General features: G+C 40.9%; 1 protein-coding gene across 4 annotated transcripts in view; it reads right to left on the bottom strand.

Moving 5' to 3' along the window:
• Positions 1 to 18345, bottom strand: part of HDAC9 (histone deacetylase 9) — a 503853-nt gene that overhangs the window by 38075 nt on the left and 447433 nt on the right. For 3 of the 4 annotated variants that reach the window (XM_044293915.1, XM_044293916.1, XM_044293918.1), the window contains 2 exons: positions 14395 to 14526; positions 9243 to 9358 (listed from right to left, as the gene is read on the bottom strand). In XM_044293915.1, the coding sequence (XP_044149850.1) occupies positions 9243 to 9358; positions 14395 to 14526 (248 nt within the window). The remainder of the gene's footprint in view (positions 1 to 9242; positions 9359 to 14394; positions 14527 to 18345) is intronic. The other variant, XM_044293917.1, reaches the window with a different exon arrangement.

The following is an 18345-nucleotide window of genomic DNA, read 5'->3' as shown; positions in this document are numbered from 1 at the left end:
CATTGTTGGAGGTGCATTTATAGGGTGGTTCTTTTGACTCTTCTCTGAGTCTGAGTCTATCTTGTTTTCTATCCTGAGCATAGGTCATCAGTGTAAAAATAAAAATAAATTTAATTCTTGAATTCTAGCAATTGGTGAGGGTCACAGTAAGCTGGACTTTGGTGGCATACTGTAAGACCTACTTTTTTGCTTTGATGACTCCTGTAATTATTGTCGCAGCAAGGCTCATGTGTTGCCTGTTATTTTTTATTTTATTTTTCCAAATGTATTACTCTGGGGAGTTCACAATCATTTTCCCATGTTAATCTGTGGACATAAAAATGCTAATGATTTTCAGCTATCTGAAACCAACCTTAGTGGCACAAGAAACCAGCCAACTGCCTAGATATGTTGAAATGGAGGAGAGCTCCTAAAAGAAACCACTAACTCACAGCTACCTCCCTGGTTAGGTTTTCTCATAGTAAAACAGCAATATTGCCACTGTGTTTGTAATTTATCTTTGAGTTCCTGGAAATCAATTTAGCTCCACCATGTAAGATACTTCCATATAGTTTCCACATGTGGCCTCACAATCTTCCTTGAATTACACTGTCTATTTTCGCCTTTTCTTCTGCATTACCACATAATAAGACCCACGTAGGCTCCATTAGCATTAGGAGCTATGGCATAATATTATCCCCAAGGGAGTCGCATCAATGAAAAAGAATACCCTGTGTAACAGTATGACAACAGTGACTGCTTTCTTCCCAAACAGAAAGCATATGGGTCTGCCCTAATAGACCACCTCCGAGAAGGATCCAGCACACATAGGATTCACTAAGTAAATATAATAACTTGTCAAGCATGTAGGGGTTGGAAGGGCTGGGAGTTGTGTAATGGATAAATCTGGGATATCAATTAACTTCAGAAAATAAATTTTGGTAATGTGTAACTGTCAGCGAAGAGCAAAGCAACACCAAAATACAGGATGTTAGTTACTCAAAAATGTAACCTTCATGGGCTAGTGTTGTTTTCAGATGCAGCCTATGGCTTGTCCCGGGGAGTAATGGGCCAGAGGAGATGGGACACATAAATTTCTGTTTGACATTTGTGTGCACCCAAGGGTGGAATGATAAACAAGAAAAGGTTGCACAGTAGTAAAAGGTGTTAAATGACTATATTTATAGTAAATCAAGGAACTAGTCATTCATTGTTCCATGTCACTAAACCACCTCCCCACCAGGATGGATGGTAGCTGTTAACCTTTTTATTAGTCTTAGGTGGCACATCGTTATAGCTAGAATGTAAAAGAAAAAAAGATGCTTCATGACTCCTAAAGGGGGCATTATTTTTATCAGCGGTCATAAGGGAAAATTGCTATATAGACAGAGTTAGGGCTCATTCAGAAGGCCGTATGCTGTCCGCAAAAATACTGAATGCTATCCGTTTTTTTGCGGATCTGCAAAAAAATCGGATAGCATTCAGTATTTTTGCGGACCCATAGACTTCAATGGGGCCATGTCCTGATTTTCACGGACAAGTATAGGACATGTTTCATTTGTTTTGCGGAACTGTGGAATAGAAAAGGGCGCCATAGAAGGGAATGGGTCAGCATCTAATCCGCAAAAAATTGATCCGCATTTTTGCGGATAGCATACTGCCATCTGAATGAGCCCTTAAAAATGAACATAGCTAAAGTAAACAGTTAAAAGAAGAAATACAGGAAATCAAATATGTAAAGTAGATATTGCGTACTACTGCATGTGTATTAAAGGGGTTCTGTACTTAAAGGACATGTCCACCTTTGAACACCATTTTACAATAATTCTTGTGTAAACACGTTATTTTGCAGTTGTATTACTTTTTCGATGAGTTATAATCTTGATTGCGTTAGCGCCTATAATATGGTTGTACTTTTCACTCTACTCAGATTACTAGACTGTGCCTCGCGTGAAGAATATACTTTCCACAGTAGGACGGTTCTGTGACATTTCAGCTCTGGAGCCTGCAATGCAGCATTGTGAACACAGCTCTGGATTATAACACAGGTTATTATGGAGTGGACTTTTTTTTCACAGTCTTAGGCCGAGTTCACACGAGCGTGACGGATTAGGTCCGGGTGCGTTCAGTGAAACTCGCACCATTTTGCAAGCAAGTTCAGTCGATTTTGTCTGCGATTGCGTTCAGTTGTTCAGTTTTTTCTGTGCGTGCGTTTTGATGCGTCTTTCATGTGCGTGATAAAAAACTGAAGGTTTACAAACAACATCTCTTAGAAACCTTCAGTGAAAAAACGCATCGCACCCGCACTTTCTTCCGGATGCAATGTGTTTTTCACTGAAGACCCATGCACTTCACTGGGTCAGGGCTGCGTGAAAAACACTGAATATAGAACATGCTTTTTTTTCACATAATGCAGAACTGATGCGTGAAAAAAAACGCTCATGTACAGACGGATTGAAATGAATGGGTCAGGATTCAGTGCGGGTGCTATGCGTTCACGTCACGCATTGCACCCGCGCAGAAATCACGCTCATGTGAAAGGGACCTAAGAGGTAGGCTTGTTTCCTATATCGATATCCTATCCTCAGAATAGGTCATCAATATAGGAAACTGACCAGCCCCTGTAGTGGGATCTGCAGTCTGTGTTCACAAAGGGTGTGTTCACACTTGTCCATTTAGCTGCATTTTTGGCACTTTTTTTGTTTTACTAATGTGTAAAACGTCATGAAAATGTTTTCCAGATGATAAAAAAAAAAAAAATACACCTAATTATAGAAATAAAACCATGCATTAGAAGTACAGCAAAGACCACACTTGTGAACAAGTCCTTGCAGGGGAAGATAAAAGTGGAACATAGTCACGTATTTACCCATATTATATGGTTTGGTTTTAAATCACTGGCGAAGTAAGAATGATATATATTACTTTTTTATTCATTTATTTTACTCATATATATATAATTGTGTGCAGGGTTTACAAAATCCTATCCACTTCAATGGAACATCTGATTATTCTGGTAAATTACCACAGCAGAAAAACAGCAGCATCAACCCCTTCCTGACTTAGCTATTTTCCATTTTTCGTTTTCCGCTCCCTGCCTTCCAGGACCCATAACTTTTTTATTTTTCTATTCACGTAGCCATATAAGGGCCTGTCTTTTATGGAACAAGTTGTGCTTTCTAATGCCACCATTTAATAAGGCATACAATGTAGAGGGAAGCTGGAAAAAAATTCCAAATAGGATAGAATTGGGAAAGAAAAAAGGAATCCTGCCACAATTTTATGGGTTTTGTTTGACGGTGTTCATTATGCTGGTAAAACTGACTCATGCTCTTCATTCTACGAGTCAGTATGATTATGATAATACCACACTTGCATAGTTTTTCTTGAGTTTTAATACTAAAAGAAAAATGTACTTTTTAAAAATTTGTCATCACTGTATTCTGACCCCCATAACTTTTTTTTTTTTCTAGTTGTTCCTATGGAGCTGTTTGAGGGCTCTTATTTTTTCAGGACAATTTGTTGTGTTTGCTAATACCATTTTAGGGTGTGTATGACATTTTGATCACTTTTTATTCAATTTTTTTTGGGAAGTATACTGATAAAAAAAAGTCAATTGGCCATTTTTATTTATTTTTCCGTTATGACATTCATTTTTTATATTTTAATGCAGTTTAGCACAGTTTTCACACACGGCTATGCCCATGGTGTTATTTTTTAAAAATTGTTTATTTATCTTGATTTTGGGCAAAGGGGATTGAAATTTTATATTTCTAAAAAAAAGTTTAACTTTTTTGATGTCCCCAAGTGGACCCCACCTTGCAATCATCAGATTGCAATTTGCATAGAATAATGGAATTTGCTCCATGATTCTATAGAGAAATCGCTATAGTACAATTCAGTGCTGCCACCTGCTGGCCTGAACTGTAATATGCAATGCAGGCTCAAGCTCAGGCCTAATACAGGCTCAGGCTCATTACCAGCAAAGAACGCTTTCCCCGATCTCCTCCAGGACAAAGCATTCCTGCGCACGCTTCCTGCTTTCAGCCCTCTCAGACACCGTGGTCACATTTCTCAATGGTATCTGAGGGGTTAAATGACCACAGGTGTTTGCTGCATGAAACAGCAGGCACCTAGCAGCTATGGCGCCATCTTAAGAGACCCGACATCCCCCTTACATGTACGGAAGATGTCGTGAAGGGTTTAAAGAACGATACTACTACAAACCTGGAAATTCTGGTGTGCCTGCAGTCACTCACAATGTTCAGTTTTCCTACTACAGAATATAAATCATGGCTACACGCGGCATACTCACTGCAGATATATTGCACAGGAATCACATGCAGAAAATCTGCAACATTTTCAGTAGCAGCAAAGTGGATGATATTTTAAAAAATCTCATGCTCATGCAACAGAAAATTTTCACAACAAAAATCATACCAGTTTACACTGCGTCGCGGATACCTACTGTGGATATTATCCTTTGCATTTCCACAATGAATTCCAAAAAGGAATATGCACCATTTGGCGTAAAGTTCTCAGCATATACGTCACTCATGGCCGTACCTTTTTCACATGGTCAGTGTTTGGTCAGTGATTTCCATCACTGATTGTGATCCAAAACTAGGTACGGGTTAAAAACACTGAACAGGGGCAAATCTTTCCCTTACACCTTATGTCTGTGGAGGCTTCACTTCTGGTTCTGGCTCAAATACCTGATGGAAATCACTGACCAAAACACTGACGTGTAAAAGAGGCCTCTTTCACACGGGCGTTGCGGGAAAATGTGCAGTTGCGTTGCGGGAACACGTGCGATTTTTCCGCGTGAGTGCAAAAGATTGTAATGCGTTTTGCACTCGCGTGAGAAAAATTGCGCATGTTTGGTACCCAAACTTGAGCTTCTTCACAGAAGTTCGGGCTTGGGATCGGTGTTCTGTAGATTGTATTATTTTCCCTTATAACATGGTTATAAGGGAAAATAATAGCATTCTGAATACAGAATGCATAGTAAAATAGTGCTGGAGGGGTTAAAAAAAATAATAATAATTTAACTCACCTTAGTCCAATCGCGAAGCCGGCATCTCCTTCTGTCTTCATCTTAGCTGTGTGGAGGAACAGGACCTGTGGTGACGTCACTCCGGTCCTCGTATGATCTTTTACCATGGTGATGGATCATGTGAGGACCGGAGTGACGTCACCACAGGTCCTGTTCCTCCACACAGCACAGAAGACAGAAGGAGATGTCGGGCTGTGCGATCAAGTGGACTAAGGTGAGTTAAATTATTATTATTTTTTTTTTAACCCCTCCAGCACTATTGTACTATGCATTCTGTATTCAAAATGCTATTATTTTCCTTTATAACCATGTTATAAGGGAAAATAATAATGATCGGGTCCCCATCCCGATCGTCTCCTAGCAACCGTGCGTGAAAATTGCACCGCATCCGCACTTGCTTGCGATTTTCACACAGCCCCATTCATTTCTATGGGGCCTGCGTTACGTGAAAAACGCACAATATAGAGCATGCTGCGATTTTCACGCAACGCATAAGTGATGCGTTAAAATCACCACTCATGTGAACAGCCCCATAGAAATGAATGGGTCGGGATTCAGTGCGGGTGCAATGCATTCAACTCACGCATAGCATCCGCGCGGAATACTCGCCCGTGTGAAAGGGGCCTTAGAGTGGTGATAGACATGTGGATATCATTCTTGATTAACTAAGATGGCCCCCATATCCTCCAGCTCTCAGCTAGCGCCTTATTCACTTAAGTTCCAGGAGGACCCTCCTCTCTGATGTGTCATATAGGACGTATGCTGTACTGGTGCTAGTGTGAAGCCATTAGAATATGGTGCTTGCACTTAGATGTTTACATAGTTCACACACCAGAGTTAGTAAAACAATGCGCAGATGCCAAGTGTTATCTCTTTTCTTATTTTTGCATTCTAGCCAATGGAACAATGCCACAAGCCTCAGGGGGCTGCAATCACGGACGAGAATAGGCATTTTCTATTATGGTTGCGACCATGTGCGGTCCGCAAATTGCGGAACGCACATGGCCGGTATCCGTGTTTTGCAGATCCGCAAAGCACTACGGCTGTCTGAATGGGCCCTAATGGTGATCAGATTTCTATGCCAATAATAATCTTTATATACTGCCAACATATTCCTCATTATTTTACTATGCTACAAAATATTTTATTTTATGTAAAACTTTTTACATTATTTTATTTTTACAGTTGTAAATTTTACGCTCTGGAAAGGGTCATGAAACCTCTCCAACCTATCACCTCTTTGAGATGATCGTCCCTTCATCTACACTAGAATTTCTTTGGCCAATTTTCCATTCTGTCATATGCTACTGACCATCTTCTTTGAAAGGTCCATCCTTCTACAAAAAACTATTTTAATGCAATTTTGTGTGGCTGTCTCAAAGAGGATTCACTGTATACATATGTATATATACTTGAGTACCATTCATTGCAGATAAAATTCTACTCAGCCTAGGATATTAGTGTGCTTTTGAGTAGATGGTATCAGCTAAGTTTGACTTCATCTGCCATCAAATGTCTTACATTCACGGATCCAAACCACAGAAAGAATGCTATATAAAAAAAATAAGACAAAAGATTTGGATCTTCATCGTGCAAGGCAGAAAAATATTTGGCTTCCTTTTGGCAGTGAAAATAAAATGAATTTCACCCAAAAGTAATGGAAAATGCAAAACCACAATCTCTAAGGCACCGTCAGGCTGAAATTTGATAAATGCAAGGATTGAAAACTTTTATTAATATCAAGTGTAACTAATATTGGATGTCCTACATGACGGTGAGCTCTACAATACAGAAATGTGTGTACCTGGAGCAGTAAGACCTTCATTATTGAACAATCACTTCCTAATTGACTAATTGTGGAGTAATGATGTCTTCATTCTTCTACCTCAATTTGACATCCCTGGTTCCTTATACAAAAGGGTTACAAGACGAAGCCACATGTTAGCTATCAGCGTAACATTATTTCTCTTCTGGCGTCCACAGGGGGCTACTAATCAGTGGGCAGGGGTCAAACACCTGCCCTCAGGATCACAGTTCACAAACCATTCATTTCTTTTGAATGGGAATGCTGGAAGTAGAAGTGTCTTAGGCTCAGGCTGTATGTCCTGCTGGTGACCTAAACTTTTCTGCTGTGCAAGCAATTTTATTTTTTACTGGAAGCAAAGATGTCGTCGAAACACAATGTCTGGAATTAGATTTTCTCTGGAAGAGTGATAAAATGGACTTCATCCATTCTGCAGCAAAACGGTATCTATGTGGCGTTAACACTTTGATGATACATGAAGACTATCATTTGCCGATCATTATTCAACTTGTAAAAAATGAAATGAAATGCACAAAATTCATACAATGCTTACTGGAAAATGCCCATACAGTAGAATGTGTCCTAGACAGGACTCATTCTCTTGATCACACCAGACAGAAGGTATCTCTGGCACAACATTTTTGCCTATTGTAGTTTTGCACAATCAAGAACCAAAAGCATGCTTGGGTTCTCTTCACATCTGCGTTGAAAAAGACAAACGCCATGAGACAATTTAGGGGGACGATTTATTTTGTGTGTGTGTGTGTTTCTATGACAGAACAGAAAAATGAAAATGAAAACTCAGGTGTGAGCCCAGCCAAACATCTCAAAACTCCATGAGTAATATTGGGTTTACACTGTTTATGGGCCTGTGGGCACAGTGTGGGTCACCATCTGGTGCCTATATGTGGCACTTTATTTTCACCTAACAGTACCCATCTCCTTCAATAGCTGTCAGACGAACACTTGTTCAACCAACACCTATTTCTCCTGATTCTATCATACACATTCATGCTTGGATCAGCCCCAGCAAGCATATGTTTCCAAAGGCAAGAAAGCCACTGTCAGACACCTCTGGCAGCAGTTTATCACCTGGCAGAACAATAGGATCAACTTGCCTAATCCATCTTTCTCCCAACATCATCTGTCGGGGAGAGTTAGGAAGCACTGATACACGTTAGATTGTCGGCCAGCCCTGACAAACTTGGTGGGTTTTGCCGACGACTGTTAGAAGCACTGTAGAATATCTGAGTTATATGGCATGTGTTGGAACATGCCTTTGTAGTATATCTGAGATATACTCACGAGTGGGCTTTGAGCAGTCTATGTTTGCCTATTATAGATCTGTACAATAAGTCAGTGTGTTGAGGTATAAAAGAGAATTTGCTAAATTCAACATGCTCACATTTCAGATCTGCCCTCCACCGTAACCCACCTACTGTAAACTAAATTGGTTCTACACAGAATATTCCTTTCTCACATTCAAAGCTCTTCTGGACCCAGTCTGTTGGCTTGTATCAAACCTGACAATGAGATCCAGCAGTGATCACTGTCAGTAGACGATCAAACATTTCAACAGATATGATCTGCTGAAGTTATTTATTCCTCAATTTATATTTCCTTCTCAGAAACAAGGCGTAGAAAAGGTGATGGGATATCTGAAATCATTTAAATTTTTTTGCATCTCATGCTTTAAGTGCCACAGATTGCTGCAAATTCCACAAATGTGTTGTATGACAATTGAATTACTAATCTAAGGCTAGGTCTACACGACTACATTTGTCGCGCGACATTTTTCTGCACCAATGTCGAGCGACAGTTTTTATAAGGGCAGTCTATGGTGTCGCACTGCAACATGCAACATACTGCGACGCGATAGTCGCGTAAAATCCATGGATGTATTTTTCTGCGACTGTCGCATCGCAGTTGCAGCATGTCGCATGTTGCAGTGCGACACCATAGACTGCCCTTATAAAAATTGTCGCGCGACATTGGTGCAACAAAATGTTGCACGACAAATGTTGCAGTGTAGTTGTGCCCTATCTGTCCCGCAACTTATTGTCGTGTAGACCTAGCCTAAGGCTGGATTCACAGCAGCGCTATCAGTTTCCACTGTTCTGTTTTAGAAGGAGAGCAATACAAATAATGAAAGAGCATTTGACACATAACTGAACCAAGGACCTACTGACTATAATTTGGTTTCGATTCAAGAGTCCGCTCCCTTAGTGGAAGGAGGCCTTGAGTAAAAGGCAGCCATATCTTTAAACATTGCCACCAAAAAGTTAATCATAGGGCAAAAAATAATATATAAGTATAGATGTGATACGTATTATGGTACTAGGTTCCTGTCATATCTCCTCATCAGGGAAATCCATAGATTTATGTACAAATTATAACTCATACCTCAGGATGAGGGTTAGTTGGCAAGACAGAGCTTTCGTTTTCCACACCCATGCTAACTGGACCATTACTTGGAGAACTGGGTCCTGATACTGGAGAGCTGCTACTGACTGAAGACTCTAAAATACAAACAAAATGAACTGATAAATACATAGAATTGAGAAATATGCATCATAACATTGATTATGGGGTGCAGACAGTATGTATTTGGCTATGTCTGGTATTGTCAATTTAGTAATGTGGACTGTCCAACTTCTCTTTTATGGTTTGCTAGTGTGCTACTGGCACAGTATAGGCCGCAAGCTAGAAGACTATATGAGGTCCCCATAGCAAAAATCAAGTTGTGGGTGGCTTTTGGTAGGTTGCATTGCTACACCCAATCTGGTACAGGCAGCCCTGGTGATTGTTTGCCCCTGACATAGGATGTCTGCAACCAATATAAAAAGTGATGAGGACAGCTTATGCTGAGCACCCTTTTTCCAAGGACCTCAGAGTAGTGTGCTTGCATAGGAGTCCATAAGAATAAGCCTCCATATGCCTTTGTATAATATCGGCAGCTCACAGATATTTAGGATGGGTCCTTAGCATATCATATGTGCCATCTTCAGATCCGTATAACACATATACATAATACAACAAAGTGTACAAGGCTGTAACTGTTAAGGAGTGTATCTCTTGCAACCAAACCATCTGCCAAGACTTCGCTGTTGAGCTGACATGGCTGCATTGTAAACAGAAAAGAAGGAAAGGTAGCCAGATATTCTTTTTCTCATCCCAAGCTGTGGTTTTTATCAGATTTTTCTTCAGTAGAGGCTCTATGACATAATAAGGATACCACCTCTGTTATCTTTAGATAACCTCTACTGTATAAGCCTGGTGTAGGGGCATGTGCTCCCCGGCATTTGTACCTGGATTCGGCCATGCAGCGATATTTGTCCTGCCAAATCTCATCATAAATGCTGGATTCTTACTGGATCCCATAATAGCTTATAGAGTCCGGCGGGCACGCAGCACTATCTGGCTGTGCCGAAACAACCTTGCCAGATTGCTCTGCTGCATATGTGGAAGAAGCCTTACCAAATGGCGCTACAATTGCATTGGACAATGTCCTTCCCAGTGCTTTTGGTACAGAAGGTGCAGACATAGCAATAATAGTAGTGACTACTAGGTTCAGAGGACCACATGGCAGATGGGGCCCTGTTACACATTTTACATTAGGGCCCAGAAGTTTCAAGTTATGGCTTTTGCATTTCCATACCACATCTTTCATAACAGAACACATTCAATAAATGGTCATGCCACAGTAACCTAGTTCTAAGTGAAGCACCAATGTTGCGTAATTATTTAAGAAAACCTGTCACCATGAAATACAATGTAAGCTGCAGGCAGCATGTTGTAGAGCAGGAGGAGCTGAGCAGATTGATATATAGATTTATGGGAAAAGATTCAGCAAAACGCAGAATGTATTCCTGTAAATTCCTGCTCATTCTGAGCTTTGAAGTTCAGGAGGCGTCCTATCAGTGATTGACAGCTCTCTCTGTATACACAGTCATAGAGGGAAAGCTGTCAATCACTGATAGGACCGTCTCCTTGGGCTCCTGTTCAGACACCATGTTCAATGTGACAGGTTCCCTTTAAGGTACTGTTTTGACCACAAGAAGAACATTAAGAAGGTCCAGCTACTAAAACAGCAACTAGCTCATGACGAAAACGTACGTAAAACACAACTTTAAATACCTACTGAATAAATAAAACTCCATGAAATAACAGACAGGATGAAAAAATGAAATAAATTATCTCCATATATGAACTGATGTACATAAACTATTAATATCAAAGATGAATGCTGCTGGCCATCTGGAATATCTGCAGCACCCAGCTTGTGGTCAGTCTGGTGCATAGAACTACTTATAACATATGGTGACCAGACGGTGGCAGGGAAAAAACATGGGAACCAGTAGTTTCATGCTTGACTTACTTTTCCTTACTACTGGGATTTTTGTGTCATGTTGATTTTGTATAGTTGTAGGTCTTGATAGATAGAGGACATTAGTGTACCTAGATGTGGAGAGTGGGAGCCTTTCATATTTTGTTTAATTGCTCTTAATCCCCCCCCCCAAAAAAAAATAATAATCTGATTTTCCGCAAATTACAAATAGTTACACAAAATACATAAGAGGTCACTGGAGGCTTGAGGGTTGTACAAGGAATTTTGTATTGTATCATTATTTTACTGTGAATAAATGAACGACAGTTGAGGGAACTTTACTTTTTTACTGGATCCTGTGACCAAAATAAAGCAAAAGGTCAAATTTTCAGACTGTAAAAAGATAATGGGTGTTCCAATAAAAAAAAAAACTTGGAGCAATATTTGAACAGAGTCTTGTTTTTGCTATAGGACTAAGGACATTTGATTTGTTCTTGTGTCACCAAAGATAAACAAAGTAGATTTCCAAAGGTCATAATAACATGCCATCAATCTAGTGTGGAGGCTGCCACTGTGCTGCCCCTTTCTATGTCAACACATAAATAAAATGTCCATCCTGCCTCGATGTGAAAAAATGCATGGACTAAAGGACATTAACACTGCTTGCTTCACTAAGCCTAAAGTGTGTCTTCTTTAAATTTGGAGCACACGAAGAATATACTGTATATAAGTGAAGTGTCCTTTCATAAGATTACTGATGGGAAGTCCAGAAAAATATCTGACCCCGCAATTAAATTTGTCACCACATATCATATGTCCAAATGAAACTGGCTGAACTTTGAGATGTCCACTGGTCAGCTGAACGCCGCAGTACTGCTTCCATCTTCCTCGGAGCCCGTATTGCCAAGAAAGCTGCTGTTTTATAATATGCAAATGAGCCCTTAGGAGCAACAAGGGCAAAGCTATTGCACCTTGTTGCTCCCATAGGCTCCTCTTACTGCCCTTCATGCTGTGCTCCCACCGCTAAGGGCGGGTTCGCATTACCGTTCCTAATTCCGTTCTAGTGTTCCTTTATAACAGAGTTATAATGGAACATAACAGAAATTTAGGACGGAATGCAAAATGGAACCCTTTAAAAGGCATTCCGTTACGCATGACGGTAAAAAAAAGTGCTGTCGACAGGACATTTTTTTCCATCATGTATAATAGAAAAAAACTGAACTGTTTTTTTGCCCATAGAAATGTATGAGGATGGAGTAAAATGGAATGCCTCCTAAGGCCCCTTGCAGACGAGCGTGTCCGGATAAGGTCCGGATGCGTTGCGGCAAACCCGCGCAAGTAGGTACGAAATTGCAGTCAGTTTTGCGTTCCGTTGTTCAGTTTTTATCGCGCGGGTGCAATGTGTTTTGCACGTGCGTGATAAAAAACTGAATGTGGTACCCAGACCCGAACTTCTTCACAGAAGTTCAGGTTTGGGTTCAAGGTTGTGTAGATTGTATTATTTTCCCTTATAACATGGTTATAAAGGAAAATATTAGCATTCTGAATACAGAATGCATAGTACAATAGGGCTGGAGGGGTTAAAAAATTATTTTAAAATAATTTAACTCACCTTAATCCACTTGTTTGCGCAGCCGGCATCTCTTCTGTCTTCTTCTTGAGGAATAGGACCTTTGATGATGTCACTGCACTCATCACATGGTCCATCACATGATCTTTTACCATGGTGATGGATCATGTGACGGACCATGTGATGAGCGTAGTGACGTCATCAAAGGTCCTTTTCCTGTGCACAGCAAAGAAGAAGACAGAAGAGAAGCCGGGCTGCGCAATCAAGTGGATTAAGGTGAGTTATATTATTATTATTATTTTATTAACCCCTCCAGCCCTATTGTACTATGCATTCTGTATTAAGAATGCTATTATTTTCCCTTATAACCATGTTATAAGGGAAAATAATAATGATCGGGTCCCCATCCCGATTGTCTCTTAGCAACCATGCATGAAAATTGCACCGCATCCGCACTTGCTTGCGGATGCTTGAGATTTTCACGCAGCCCCATTCAATTCTATGGGGCCTGCGTTGCGTGAAAAACGCAGAATATAGAACATGCTGCGATTTTCAAGCAACGCACAAGTTATGCGTGAAAATCACCGCTCATGTGCACAGCCCCATAGAAATTAATGGGTCCAGATTCAGTGCGGGTGCAATGCGTTCACGTCACACATTGCACCCGCGCGGAAAACTCGCTCGTGTGAAAGGGGCCTAAAGGGTTTCATTTTGCATTCTGTCATAACCGAACACTATAACGGAATTAGGAACGCTAATGAGAACCCGCCCTAAGACTGACAGGCTATGCAGTGAAAACATATTAACGCCTGGTCCTGAAGTCTCTTGGGAGGTGCAGTAAAGGGAGGGACACTGCTTATCTGCTCAGTGGTCTCCATTCCTTTACTGCGCATGTGCCAAATGTGCTCCTGTAAAACTTCAGCACCAAGAATGGATGTGTTTCAACTGTGTGGCTGGTTAGACTCAGCGGTGGGGGTGCAGCATGAAGGGCTGTGAGTGGAGCCTCTGGGAGCAACAAGGTGCAATGGCATCACTCTTGTTGCTCCTTAGGGGCTCATTTGCATGTTATGAAACATCAGTTTTCTTTGAAATGCAGGCACCAAGGAAGATGAGACCAAGACCGCGGCATTCAGCTTACCAGTGCATATCTCAAACGTCAGCCAGTTTTATTTGGACATATGTGGTGACAGATGACCTTTAATGCTTTATCTCACGTATCTCCAGCTCTGAAACTCTTCAGAAACACTCCCATAGACATGTGTGACTGATATTAGTAAATCTGCTTATAATCTTCTCTTTTATAAGATGTTGCCTTGCCGTTGAGTGTTTTTTTTAATACCTTGGATATGGACATATCAATACAATATAAATTCTTACATAAATATACGGTAATATGGGAAATTTTAGAAACTAACCCTATAAAGCAGTTTCAGGACCAATATTATTTGTACAGTGATATAGACTTAGAGCATTGGTCTCCAACCTGTGATACTCCAGCTGTTGGGAAACTAACTCTCCCGCTTTGTTAAATGTATTATTATGGAGGTACTATAAAAACCAAATATGACGCAACATGATGGATGTTGGGAATAATAAAATTATTTGTATTCAATAATTTTTGTATACATTAGATCATACATACAATAAGCTGATTGTACCTGCCACCTCAAATATTCTCTTCTTATATGAACCTGTGACATTTCCATCTTTTCTTCTCAACAAAGGACTACTTCTTCTCTCTGCTACTTTTTGTTTTAACCGAGACCGAACCTTCAGGTTGGGTTCTGAAGCTGAAATGAATATAATTAAAAAAATATTCAAATCGAATTACCAAATTCTGTTACATAAGGCAGACTTCTGACTGTACTGATAGGAAATGTGCCATCTGTTAATTGTGCCTTTTCAACTGAAATATACAGCATTTTCAGTTACCCTAAACTTTGATTTATCCTTGAATTTGCCAAAAAAGTTGACTAAAAGCAGAATAAGAGAACAAGTTCCAGCAATATAAAGAAGGGTGTAACTATTGAGCATGCATATGCAAATATCAATATCAAAGTGTATCAAAATACAAATGGTTAAAGTTACCATAAAATATACTGAATTAAGTTGAATAGAACAGAGGATGACAATGAAGAAAAATATATGATAATGAAATAATTAAACAGTGCATACTAAGATGTTTTAGCTATCACATAACAAACAGGATAAATGCATACAGGGAGATTTATCAGATCTGGCATTTTATATGTCACTTTTAATCTTTCCCTTCGTTTGCATCAGATGTGACCCAAATATTAAGAGGTGCATGCCATTTACAGGGGTTGTCTCACTTCAGCAACTTACATTTATCATGTAGATAAAGTTAATATAAGCCACTTACTAATGTATTGTAATTGTCCATATTGCCTCCTTTGCTGGCTAGATACATTTTTCTTCACATTATGCTTGTAATGACAGAATGTGGAGGTGGCAGCAGTATGAGGAAGCCACCGAGTGGCACAATGGAAGAGTCTGGAGGTGGCGGCAGCAGCAGCAGTAGCAGCATCAGGAGAAGGCCACCGAGAGGCATAATGACAGAATGTGGAGGTGGCGGCAGTATGAGGCCACCGAGTGGCACAATGACAGAGTCAGGAGGTGGTGGCTGCAGCAGCATCCGTAGGAGGCCACTGAGTGGCACAATGACAGAGTGTGGAGTTGGCAGCAGTATTAGGAAGCCACCGAGTGGCACAATGACAGTCTGGAGGTTGCAGCAGTAGCAGTAGCAGCATCAGGAGAAATCCACCCAGTGGCCCAATGACAGATTCTGGAGTTTGCAGCAGTATAAGGAGGCCACCGAGTGGCACAATGACCAAGTGTGGAGGTGGCAGCAGTATGAGGAGGCCACCGAGTGGCACAATGACCGAGTGTGGAGGTGGTAGCAGTACGAGAAAGCCACTGAGTGGCACAATGGCAGAGTCTGGAGGTGGCGGCAGCAGTAGCAGCATCAGGAGAAGGCTACCGAGAGGCATAATGACAGAATGTGGAAGTGGCGTCAGTATGAGGAGGTCACAGAGTGGCACAATGACAGAGTCAGAAGGTGGTGGCAGCAGCAGCATCAGTAAGAGGCCACTGAGTGGCACAATGACAGAGAGTAGAGGTGGCAGCAGTATGAGGAAGCCACCAAGTGGCACAATGACAGTCTGGAGGTGGCAGCAGTAGCAGCATCATGAGAAAGCCACAGAGTGACACAATGACAGATTCTGGAGGTGGTGGCAGCATCATTAGGAGGCCACTGAGTGGCACAATGACAGAGTGTGGAGGTGGCAGCAGCATAAAATTAGTTTTTCGACCAAAATGCGTCCCAAAAGGTTTTACAACATATAACTTCAACCGAAATACATCAATAAAGATTTTACCACATATAAGGGAGCACGGAGATCGAGAGGGTCTTCGGATTCTCCCCGCACTATACGGACGCCTCAGAAATAAACCGCTGCTCCAAACAGCAGCTCCTAGGAAGGTGATGGAGTGACCCGGTCATCCGGCATCTATTTGCCCCGCTGAAGGATTATTTTTGAAAGTGTGTAGAAGCCACATGGGGTCCCCATGCTGCAGATTTATCATGGAGACATCATGGAGATTTGACCGCATATAACCGCAGCGCTGACCGCTGAATAAATTTAGTTTTTCGATCAAAATACTTCAATAAACTTTTTACCACATATAACCGCCGCCGACGTGAACTGAGAATGTATTTGTCTTTTTGTACTGAAATAGGCCACTAAACGCTTTCAAGACATTTAACCGCCACGAACGTGAACTGAGAATGTACTTTTCTTTTTGTACTTAAATATGCCACTAAATGCTTTCAAGACACATAACCGCTGCCAACGTGAACTGGGAATGTATTTTTCTTTTGTACTGAAATAGGCCACGGAACGCTTTTAACACATATCAACGGCGCCGACGTGAACTGAGAATGTATTTTTCTTTTTGTACTGAAATAGGCCACTAAACACTTTCAAGACATATAACCACCGCCGAGGTGAATTGAGAATGTATTTTGCTTTTTGTACTGAAATACAAAATAACAGCCGCACTGACTGACTGCTACTGCCGCTACTTCTGTGAATCTCTGCACCACCACTTCCCGGGTAGGTAGGCTGCGGCGAAGCAGGTGCTCTACCCCGGGCATGTTTGGCTCCCGACCTCCCACTGCTGCCACCCTGCTGACTCCCAGCCATGCTTTCAACACATAAACCTTCAACGTGAACTGAGAATATATTTTTATGTTTGCAACGAAATAGGCCAGCAAATGCTTTCAGCAGAAATAAATGCACCAGTGAAGTGCATATATATTTTCCTTTCTGTAGTGAAATAGGCCACTAAATGCTTTTTCCACAAATAACTGCACCAGTGAAGTGCGTATATTTTTTTCTTTCTGTACGCTTTCAACACATATAACTGCCAACATGAACTGAGAATATTTTTTTTTGTACTGAAATAGGCCAGTAAACGATTTCAGCAGAAATAAATGCACCACTGAAGTGCATATATTTTTTTCTTTCTGTGCTGAAATAGGCCACTAAACCCTTTTGTCACAAATAAGTGCACCAGTGAAGTGTGTATATTTTTTTCTTTCTGTACACTTTCAGCACATATAACTGCAGAAGTCAATTGCGTATATATTTTTCTTGTTTGAAAAGATATAAGCCACTAAAGGCTTTTTAACATAGCACTTGCACCCCAATAACAAATAGCTGGAATGACAGAGCTGTATAATGGCTATTTGGATCCCCAAATAATCTTTCCCTGCACTTGTAAATCTCTTTTCTAGCACTGTCCCTAGTGCCTTCTGAAGTCTCTCCCTGCACTAAGATTCTGTGAAATGATTCCTCCCTATCCTTCCTTTGCGCTTGTAAATTGCTTTTATGGCACTGTTCCTAGCTCTTTCTGACGTCTCTCCCTGCACTAAGATGCTGTGAAATTATTCCTACCTATCCTTTCCCTGCACTTATAAATCGTTTTTTCAGGTTTTTTTTCACAAGGAGGTTTTTCAAATTGCAGTTCCTAGTCCCTTCTCACGTCTGTCCCTGCACTCAGAATGCTTGAAAATGTCTGACTCTAAGATGGCTGCCGTATTTATAGGGCTGTGACATCACAGTGATGGCTGCTGGTTGGCTGCATGCATGGCATTATGGGTCAGCCCGCCTTCCCAGAGTTCCTTGCCCCATGTCCTTACACATGTAGCCGCCATTGTAGCTGCCATTTTAGGAAAAATTGCGATTCCTTACCACGAATCGCAAGGAAATTCGCATTTGTTGCAAATCAAATTTTTCCTGAAATTCGGATAGAATTCCACTTAGTCTGATTCGATTCGCTCATCTCTAGTCGTAACCATGGAAACGAGAAGTGTATAACGCGATGAAAAAATTAATCAAGGCAGCAAAGAAGACAATGTGAACAATCACAATACATTAGTTAATGCCTTTTAGTAACTTTCTCTACATGATAAATGCCATTTGCTGAAGTGAGACCACCCCTTTCATTTTTATGGAGCAACTGTGCAGGTCTGTGTGGAACAGGGTGCTAGTCTAGATTTAAGCTATAACTTATCGCAGGCATCT

Source organism: Bufo gargarizans, chromosome 5 (genome assembly GCF_014858855.1).
Source record: "Bufo gargarizans isolate SCDJY-AF-19 chromosome 5, ASM1485885v1, whole genome shotgun sequence".
NCBI lineage: Eukaryota > Metazoa > Chordata > Amphibia > Anura > Bufonidae > Bufo > Bufo gargarizans.
This window is presented reverse-complemented; position numbering and strand designations above follow the sequence as displayed.